General features: G+C 41.8%; 1 protein-coding gene across 4 annotated transcripts in view; it reads right to left on the bottom strand.

The window, feature by feature from the left end:
* Positions 1–7,463: 7,463 nt before the first annotated feature.
* MYO1B (myosin IB) overlaps positions 7,464–10,707 on the bottom strand; it is a 108,898-nt gene continuing 105,654 nt past the window's right edge. For all 4 annotated transcript variants that reach the window (XM_071434527.1, XM_071434526.1, XM_071434528.1 and 1 more), the window contains one exon: positions 7,464–10,460. In XM_071434527.1, coding sequence (XP_071290628.1) covers positions 10,337–10,460 — 124 coding nt within the window. In that variant the 3' untranslated portion in view covers positions 7,464–10,336. The remainder of the gene's footprint in view (positions 10,461–10,707) is intronic.

Here is a 10,707-nt window from a genome sequence, read left to right as displayed (position 1 = left end):
AATTACTATGTTGAGCTATGGTCAAAATCATCACCCACAAAAAGATCATCACAATGCATCACTTAGGTGAGCCCATATTTGCAAGACCTTCCCCTAAATATATTGGCATGAAAAATTTTAACTCTATGTCCCTGCAGATCTGCAATTTATGCCAGAACAGGATCTATAGCTAATTCCAGTATCAGAGAAATAGATAAATCAGCACACAGAAGGGTAGTTTTGGTGACATTTTTTCAGTAGTAGACAGACTCGAGTCACTTGTTTGTATTTAGCATCCATCAAATGATAAGGACTGTTGTTGGCTAGCAAAGCACACACTGTCTCACTCTGGGCGCTCCAAACTTTTCCACATCTTGTCACTACCCATGGCTTTTATCACCTCTGCCACCAGAAATGGAATTCACTACTGCAGCATAAGCAGCCTGTGGCAAATCTCCTCTCACCACCAAAAACCCCATTTCCACTAATTAAACTACCAAGTTCTCAAGAGGGACCTGCCCTCACCAAGGACTCCTGGGGCACTCACTGACCTCAAGCCTCCTCCTTCAGGGATACACAGAGCACCAAACCCTGGCATGGTGGCTGCCCCTGGTTGCCCATGCACTGAGGATGGAAGGTCAGGATTGTGCCTTGTGGTGCCACAAGTGGACTAATGGGAAAGGAATCAACGATGGCATAGGCCAGGAGAGGACTGCTGCTGGCCAGCATGGGCTGTTGTGGTGAGGATTTCAGCAATAGGTGTCCTGTGAGCCAGATTTCCCAGCAGTTTAAGAAAAACGTTCTACAAAGACAAACCTGCCACAACCCACGACACCAGGGAGCAAACGATGAGGTTCATGGAGTGTAGGAGGCTGGTGATCAGTTCAGCTGCTGCTGGGGAGGCTGGAAGCGTGGCTGCCTGGAGCTCGAAAGAAGAGGAAGGGTCATAAGGAAAAAGCCCAAAGACCCATGGAAAGTTGAAGAACATAGACACACAGAAAAAGAGCACATGGTGTCCAAAGAAAGTTCAACAACTTTCCCAGCTTATTGGATTGTGGGAACTTTGCTTTTCCAGGGAATAACTATGCTATTTTCAGCATTTTTATTATTCAATTTGTCACAGGCTGTCTCAGGAGACTATCAACAATCAGTTTCAAGCAGCATCTGACCACAAACACTTCTCCACATGTGATTTAGAACATCTGGAACTAAGAAGACAGCTTTCAAAGCGTGCCAGCACTGTGCTGCCTCTCCACATTTCTTCTCCTTCCTTCCATCTTCACACCATTGTCAGACTGTGCATAGAAAGCAGGCTGGAGAAGCCAAATGTGGAGCCTGACAGCGCAGCATTGCCTGTGTTTGCCATGAGCACGTGGGGAGAGCGGGCACCGCCTGCTTTGAAGAAGGGCACAGTCAGGGACTGCTGGTGGCACATTCCCCGCATCGCTGAGCTGCTTTGGTTTAAACTTCACATTCCCTAGGGACAGGAGATGTGATCCTTGGTCTGGAGGCAGGCCAGTCTGAGGGCTCGTGCCAAAGCTTGCACACTGGATATTGCATGCACAGAGCTGAAAAGGAGGCGCGTGCTTTGCTCCATGCCAGCTGTACACACCAGCTCTCTGATTAGCACAATGATTTCCTTGGAAACCCAGAGCAACCTTTCCACCAGAGCTGTCTGGCAGGTAAATGGTAAATTAGCAAAGCAGTCCTTCAGCAAGCCTGAGGAGGGAATGGGAACATATGAAAAAGGAATCCAGGGAAATAGCAGAGGAAATGACATTATGATCCCAGCTGGAAGCTCTGCAATGAGCTGCTCGGTGTCCACACAGCAAACCTACATGAGAACGGGGAGAGGTTCTGGCCCCCGCAAAGCCGATGAGAATTTTACCATCATCTGGGAGGGGGAAGGTTTCATACAGCCATTAATTCTGTGTTCATCCCTAATTTCCCTGAGTGACCCAGGCGGATGCGGTGCAATGGCACAGTGGGCTGCACTCACCGCCTGCTGCCCTGCATGTCTGGCCTCCCTGCGTGGCTGCCAAGTGCTGGGCTCATTAGCACATGTGCCCTGCTGCTCCCAGCACTGCCCAGCCAGTGCTGTGCAACCCCAGGTCGGGTTTGTAACAAAGTCAGCACCAGGGCACAGAGAGACACTGAACTGTGCTTTGAGATAGTGACATTGCAGCGGGATCTGTATCTACCGCTTCCTCTCCTTTCTATGTTTTCAAAGAAAACATAGAAAAATGGTAAAATTCTGGGATGTCTGTCTTAAGTCAGAAAATCTGGGATTTTGACACACAGTGTCTTCTAAGAGAACTTATGAAGTGCCATGGCTGCAGAAAGCACAACTGCTATCCCAGTGCATGGCTATGTATCATGCCCAAGCGGGAGTCACAGATCCCATGTCCTGTCCCCTGTCCCACCCTGCACAGGGACCTGTGTCCCTCAGGGAGCTCCTGTCACAGGGTCACTTCTCAGCCCTTGCAGCCCACGGTCCTGGCTCACTGAAGGGCCCAGGAAGGGCCAGACCATGGTGCTGCAGTGGCAGGGAACGTGCTGGATCAGCTCATATTGAAATGTGAAACCGCAGCCTCAGTCTTACTTTTCCAGCCATTTCTAGTCAAGAAATAGCTATAAATACAAATCTTACTTCTAGTTGCTAGGATCGATTTTGTTTCATTTTATTCCAAAGACTGAGAATGGTTTTCAACTCCATTAATAGCCAGTTCACTCAAAAAAGAAACTAAAATGTGTAAACCTACCTTTTCTTCATGAGAAAAAAGATGTATCCTTAAAGCCACAGTGACCTTTATGCCATATTGCAAGCACAACAATCCAAAAAATGAAGAACAAAGACACTTGACTTGAAGTATGGTTTCCACAAGAGCCCAATCTTCAAGGAACAACATGACAATATCCCTTAGGTGGTGAGAAGTGGCATCCAGTGGATGTGCCAGGTAGAAGATGTCCACATTCCCCCCCATTTTCATTCCTTTGAAGCATGTATGTTCACACACTCCAGCTGAGGACACCAAAAGCAGTTTCCCAGGAACTCAGGGACAGCATTTCCTCAGTGCTGCGCCGCCACCAAACATATTTCCCACTCATTCAGGTTGCTGTTGGCATTGAACCGAGCGGTGACACACTCCAAAAGATCCTGCCAGACCTCACAAGCTCCCTGTGAGGCACCAGTCCTGATTTGTGGGTTTTGGAGCCCAGGTCCTCAAGACTGAAGAGCCAAAGCAGCTAAACCCTGGTGGCTGCAGTTCAGCAGTCACTGAAAGCTCATGATGCCTGGCAGCTCATACACCTTTTCCAAGTGCCTCTTACCCATTCCCTGCTTTGGATTTGTTTTTCTTTCTGAGAGAATTTCATGCCCCTCCTTACAACAGATTCTAGAAAATTCCGTGCAAGTACAACCAACACCCTAGAGAAACAGGAAGACCTCTTGAGCAGGGCACACTGGGGCAATGTGAGGGAAGGAATATCTGGGAGTGCAAAACATGAGGAGAAAGCCACAAAGACAAGGGAAGCCTCCAAATAACACCATGGATCAGGGCTAGCACAGTAAGCAAAAATAGATCAAATCTAGTTTTGTTTCCACCCTGGCTGGATGTAGCATCCCAGGGTCTGAGAGCTGGAAAGATGCTCTCCTCTCTTTGAAAAGATTTTCCTCACCCTCTTTGTACAGAAAAACCTGAAGATGGTCACATTGGACAGGGCTCTGAGCAATCTCATGTAGTTCAAGTCCTGCTCATCAAAGCAGGGATTGGACTAGAGATCTTTAATGGCCCTTCCAACTCAGACTGTTCCATGATTCTGCAGGACTGAAACTTGAAGCATGGAATGGCTCACAGTCCCCATTCTCCTTTTCCAGTTTGTTCTCTTGTTGTTTTGTTTGTTTTACCCTGAGAAATCCTGCCTCCTCACCAGCAGGAAGAAAACCACACAGGTAGGACCAACTCTACATCCCTGGAGCCAATCACACGCAGGACAGCAGGTCATATCAACATTTCTAAATAGTGCTCAAATCAAGGGTCAAGGAGAACAACTCTGTGCTCCTAGTGGGCTGATTATGAACTGGAAACATTCCTACACTTATGTTGCCATAGGTTTGCTGTCTGTTTAGAACAAATGCCTTTTTTCTTTAAAGAAAAAAAATTATTTCTGATAATCATCCCCAGAGCAGTTCATGAAGACTCAGGAACCTGCCATCACAAGGCCACAATCCCCATATGATATTAAGAAGTTTGTGATGTTATGAAAATTTAGGATCTTCCACTGCAAGGTCAGCCACAACTTTGGGACTTTATTTTTAATTACAATCAATAGCTTATGGGGGAATCATTTACATAGAATTGCTTTGAACACCTCCAGTTTAAGTCTCCATGTTTAAACTTATGCCAAAATCCCTTCCCATAGCTATACAGCATACTAGCAACTAAAGAGATACCTGAGTGTATTCACAGCTATTTAACGCTCCTTTGCATCAGTTTAAAATGAGTTCCCTCCTTTTGGCATCACAGTTTGAAACTGCCTGTTTGATATTCTGATGGATTCATTTTTTCCAGCTAGGAGAAGCATGCACAGCAACCTCGAAGGCTTCGTGCAGTGAATTAAACCAGCAGAGACTCATCACAGCATCACTTGGAGGAGATCTCTCCTCTAACAGGAAGAGACAGAGCACATAGCAACAGCAGCTTTTCATGTTTCAGGCTTCAGGTTTGCTTTTTGTCAGAGTTTTGGGAAATACTGGTGATACCACACAGCTAACAAGGTAACTTGAGAGGGAAGAAAGCTTCTCTCATTAAAAACAGCTCTTGGAAGGGAAATAAAACATTTCCTGTATGTTCAGCTGCAACCAAGGTGCCAAGATGCAGTGGTAGATAATGGAATAACCTAAAAGAATACATTGTTGCTGTATCCTGGAGATATTTGCCTCCCTTTATCACTGCAGGGAACGTCAAAGGCAGGAGGGAACAGGGCAGGAAGAAATCAGAATGTGATGTGAGCCAGAGCAGGAAACATCATGTGGCATCTCTAAGACCACCCAGTATCAAGATACTGGTGGGGAAAGAATTCATAGAGTGCAGAAGGGACATTGCCAGGCCAGTAAAAATCCCCATTCATTGTGGCAAAACCCACCATGTCCCACTTTCAGAGAACAGCTTAAAGGCATTCGATGTTTCAGAGGGTAAAAGTGAAAGTGGGCAGTGAAGTCCCAGGCTCCTCCAGGATTCCCTGCAGATCTCCAGCACTTTGCTATGTTTCCAGAGAAGAATATTCCATGGCCACAAGAATATTTAGTTGTTTGGGTGTTCTTTTTATTTTTGGGTTTTTTAAGTTTTGGGTTTTTTTTAAATAATTGGATACCATAAACAGTAAAATCTGACACAGCAAAGACATCATTACCTTGGGCTGAGTGCAGGGAGCAGCCTTGGAAACCAGCTGAATTATGAAGAAACAAGATCCAGATTCTTTGAGGTTTCTTTTCATTCACACATAAAGCCTTTTGTGCCTCATACGTCATCATTTCACCTAATCACTGCACAGCCAGATGTCAATGGTTTAAAGGATTAGAATGAAGGAGAGAGCCAATCTGTTTCTTAACAGTTTTAGGACTCATTTTCATCAATTGCTTATAAGCAAAGTTAACTCCATGGTCTCAGACTGTCCTCGCTCTTATTTTGAGTTAAAGTCTGAGTACTCAATACATCCATGGGTGGAAGGGAACAGGAGCAGAACTGGTTCTAGCTGATAACAAGATTAAGTTGATATCAGAATCCCAATTCTTTAAATAGCCCTAGTTTACTGTAGACAAACACAGTCAGACATAAAATAGCAATGCATTTACTTAAACCCAACAAATTTATAGGAGTACTTTTTTCCTCTTTGCATTCCAGCTAATTTTTCAAGACTGCCCAAAGCAAATCTGCCTCAACCTACATAAAAACACATTTCCACAACAATTACTGACAGCGACTGTAAATTCTCCACAATCCTCTCTCCACTCTGCTTCAGAAGCCCAGGGAAATCTGGTGCTGCTGAGGGAGTGCTGTGGGCAGAGTCACCCTGTGAGACAGAACGTGGCAGTTCTGGCCATGTCTGAACAGTCGGTGCTTAAAGCAGCCACTGCTCACACCTACTGCTCAATATTTCAGCAGAAGCAAGTTCTGCTCTGCCAATTAACTTTTTTTTTTTTCCATGCACTAAACCTTCCTTTACCTTCAAGTCCAGGAGGAGACACTCCAGCGAGTCAGAACATGGAAAGTCTCACTGTAAGTGGGACTGACACGTGAATGATGTTGACCTTGAGGAGGATGTCACTGCCTCAGTTAAGCCTCCTGAAACTCCTGAGCAGGTCACACAACTGCAGAGAGACAGGTCTGCAGTGAAAACCCCCAAATCCTGGGCTGGAATGGCTGCAAGATCACACTACATGACACCAACCTTTAGCTACATTTTATCTGGAAGGTCGTGGGACAGTGACATACCAAAGCAGCATTCAGAAAATTTTGATCACTTTGAAGAGTTTTAAAAAATTTGGCAATCTTCCCTCCCACTTACATTCATATGTTTGTGTAAGCTAAAAACCACTACAATAAGGAGGGAAGTTAGAAAGGAGGAGAGTCAGAACTCATTTGTTGGTCATACTAGAGATTCCCTCAAATTCACACTGCTCCACACTGGTCTAAGTTCTCAGCATCCCCAGAGTCCTGTCCAGTTCTGTCTTTGAAATGTTTGTTGGGAAGTTCTGATGCCCAAAGCAGCACAGGTGTGTGCATCTCCCATCACACTACCAAGCAATCCTTTAAAAATAACCATGACCATTTCCTACAGAATATGGAAAATATCTTGTGTTCTTCAAGATTAAGGATCTAAAAGTTTAAGAATTAATAGTGACATTTACACAGACTAAGGGAAAATTTTCTCATTTCACATAAAAATTTTGAATTCAGTCTTCCTTCCCCCCCCCCCCCAAAATGTATAGAAAAATGCTTTCATTTTGGCAAAGAAAAGAAACAAAAATTAAAACTGAATATGTTTTTCCTGATGTTACATTTTAGTTTCTTCCATAATTTGTATGGTGAACAAAAAGATTAAAAAACAATCAGGATAGAATTGTTAAGCACAAAAGGAGAGGAAACAGATCACAAGACATAACACATGGAATATGATAGGTTTGGGGCACAAAGCCATTTTTAAAAACCAAGTTTAACTGGCTACAATATTGTTCTCAGGCAATTGATCTAAAACCTAATGTTAGAAAAGTTGAGTTTTTAGAATTTTCAGAAAAAATTATGATGAGGAAATGACTGGAAAATGTTATTGTGAATCACGGAAGCTGCCTCTTAAGGAATCACATACAAAATAAAAATTTCTTCTTTCTTCAAGCCACACACCACCAGTGTTGTGTACAATTAATCTAAAACCCAGTCACCTGCTCTTTTTGCAGTAAGAAAGATACAGATATAGAGAAAATATAGGTCTAGGAACAGAATTTTATTTGATTCTAGAAAGCATCATGCATCAATTTTTTTTCTTAATAATCCTTGCCCAGCTTTGAGATGGAAGAATAGCATTTACAAAGTAAAAGGATGCAAAAGTAAGGTTAGCACCATAGGAGGAATACTCTTCTCTTTACAACTCTATTTGACAGACAGTGATAAAAGAAAACAGAAGAAAGGGACAAAAAAAAAAAAAAAAAGCTAGGTAGTTAAGTGACCTTGCATTTTTACTTTCAACATCCAAGATACTTAAATCTAAACATGAAGATACCGTGGCTCTCTGAGCAATATCTAATAATTCATGTTCAGCAAAACCTGCTCTGTACATTGAGAAGTATTCAAGAGTCAAAAGATAATTGTCACAAAGTACCAGCTAATGTGCAAGGTAGAAATTGTTGGAGTCCAGAAAAAAAAAGGAAACAAGAGAAACCAAGGTGAGGAGTTTGTCCCTCTTCCAGTCTTTTGCAGGTATGGCTATTATGTCTTGCTGCAAAGGTCAACAAAATAGAAAGGATGTGTATTGGACCTGGCTGGGATGGGACAAATATCCTAATACTATCCTGTAATACTCTAGTTTCATGGGCCAAATATCCAGATGTTCTTAATCCACACTCTCCCATTTCTTACCTGCAAGCAACTACAGGATCACATCAGATTTCAAATGTTTGTTTTCCTTATTTTTTTTTATTAATTTTTATAATTTTCTTCATGCGGTTCTTCCTCTAAGGTTTCCCAGAGAGTGAACAGTTTTACCAAATCTCCAATCTTCCCCAAGCATATAGTCTAATACAGGAGTTAGGACTTTTAAATGCCACATTGTCATCATTGTGTGCTGTCTTCTTAAGGCAATGGAATAATTCCTTTCAAGTACCATAATTTTGCATCACAAATCAATTCTAAAATCTCCTTCACAAGCATCTTTAATTGCAATACATATAAAATTATTTAAATTTTATTAAACTATTAACCTGACTCATTTACTAGAAGAAGGGTTTGAACTACAACTATGAGGAAGAGGCAGCTTTTTGTCAGTTTGGGAAATACATCTTTTGATTATTCCCACCTTTCAAGGTCACATGTATGGACTTTTAACAGTAACATTGAAGCATCCTGTTAAAACAATTGCTTTGTACCCAAATCATAGGAGAACCATTTAATCCCAAAGCATGGTTTGGTGTAACCCAAACCAGTTGTATTTTTCAGACTAATGACCATTAGCACTTGAACACCTATTGCAGTAAACACTGTTTTAAACCTTGAATTACCCAGAGGAGCCTTCATCACATCACCACCATGAGTGCTACATCACATCCCCACCGGGAGAGGAAGGAGACTCTGAACTTTTCTTTCTCTCTTTCTTTTATTTATGCTTGGACTTCCAGCACTGCACATCAGATAGCCAGGGTGTTAATCTGTCCTCTATCAGACTGCAAAAATACAAGGCGCTTTCTCCACAAATCACGGAGTCACATCCCACAAACCCTTCACGTGAGCAGTTCCTTCTCTCTGGAAAAGCATCTCTCCTCTCAAGGATTTCAGCTAATGCTTCTGGCTTATAAAAGATAAGTGCAATCAGTTACACTGAAGGTTTATAATGCGGCCCTTGATTGTATTTTCTGTGCACGCATTTACATCAGGCACACGAGTTATATAAAATAGTTTGGAGTACAAAAATATGGTTATAACATAGGAGTACCAAACAGCACAGAATTAGAACAGTTTTATTACCATAATACCAATTTATATACAGACCCCCAAATTAAGGATTTTTTTCTTTTTTTAAGTATTCTTCCCAAATTGACAACTGTAGTGTACACTCTATAAACTGCAAATTAACAACACAGATCTATTTTAACCTCTACATTGTCTATGCAGTCTGCACCAATCCGCTCTCTTCCACACAAAAGTGTATTATAAATAATCTCACAAAATGTCACGTATGTTTTATTGCACATTGTACATGCCAATATTTAAAAGAAAGGCTCAAACCTTTCACTTGATAACTAACTATTTAAATAACTAGCATTTACTTATTTTATGAATACTATTGCATTTTTCAGGCTCTAATCTTAACTCATAATTTAAAAGAAGAATAGCAGAACAGAAAATATGCCTTGAACTTTATAGCTTTTGTGAAAAAAAGAAAAAGCTTCTTTAATTCTGCTGATCTCTACTTTATAAAGTCATTAAAAACATCTGACCTAATTAAAAATGCTGTTTCAAAATTTCTGCATGTTTTACTATAAAATTTGCATGTAGCTGCTTGTGCAATCATCTATTCCTTCTATTTTGCAGAATTAGATGTCTCTGTGCTGCACTGACCGGAAAGTTGAGTTACACAGGTCCTGGTGTGAGCTACAGGAGTTGTTTCATCAGCCTCTGTTCTGCTGGTCTGCACAGGGGCAGGACATGAGGAGCCTGACAGACACCTGGACAGCTTGGGATAAAAGGACACCAGGTACAAATGGCCACCCAGCATCAAGGCCATGTATAATTCCTGTTAAGCAGATCTCTAGACTAAGGAATACGAGTAAGTTACCATTAATATGTGGGTTTATGATATGCTGCACTAAAATATGGCTGCTAAACAAAGAGAATGATTGGTTGTATGACAGATATGTGCCAGCTGGTAAAAATGCCTCACTGGATAAAAATCAGCGTTTTGAGGGTTAAAACTCTGGCATGAACAAAAAGATTTCAAAGTCGATTGATCAAATGTTTTGCCAAGGGTTTCTAAAGCTATTAGCCATCAACAGCTCCAGAAAAAGATAAAAATAGCAAAACCAAACCACTAAAATTGCACTATTACAAAGAAACAAGTCCATGAAAGGGAGAGTCACCAGCTGCAGTTAAGGGACAGCCACTTCGAGAAGCCGATTGTTTTTTCGCTTGCAAGTTGGGATGTTGCCATTTTTCTGGCTGCCTTGTATGAACTTCACACACACTTTGTCTTGTTTGAACTGGACCAGGAACCTAAGAGAGGGAAGGGTAAAAACTTTAGTTAAGCATGGAGAGAAAAAAAAAGACACATGAGGAGCAGAAGCCTTTTCCTGTTGGTTCTAAGCATCACTCCAAAAGATGTCATTTTCAGCTCCATATTAATAATAAAGAGTTGGGGAATAAATAAAAAAGCCATAGGTTATGGTATGGCTAGAATCTCCTTCAGGTTGTACCTCTTAATGATTGCTTTTTGCCTATAACTGTGGACATTTTACAAGTT

This window comes from Agelaius tricolor, unplaced genomic scaffold, assembly GCF_023055355.1.
Source record: "Agelaius tricolor isolate 1412-34295 unplaced genomic scaffold, bAgeTri1.0.p SCAF_10, whole genome shotgun sequence".
Classification (NCBI taxonomy): domain Eukaryota; kingdom Metazoa; phylum Chordata; class Aves; order Passeriformes; family Icteridae; genus Agelaius; species Agelaius tricolor.
This window is presented reverse-complemented; position numbering and strand designations above follow the sequence as displayed.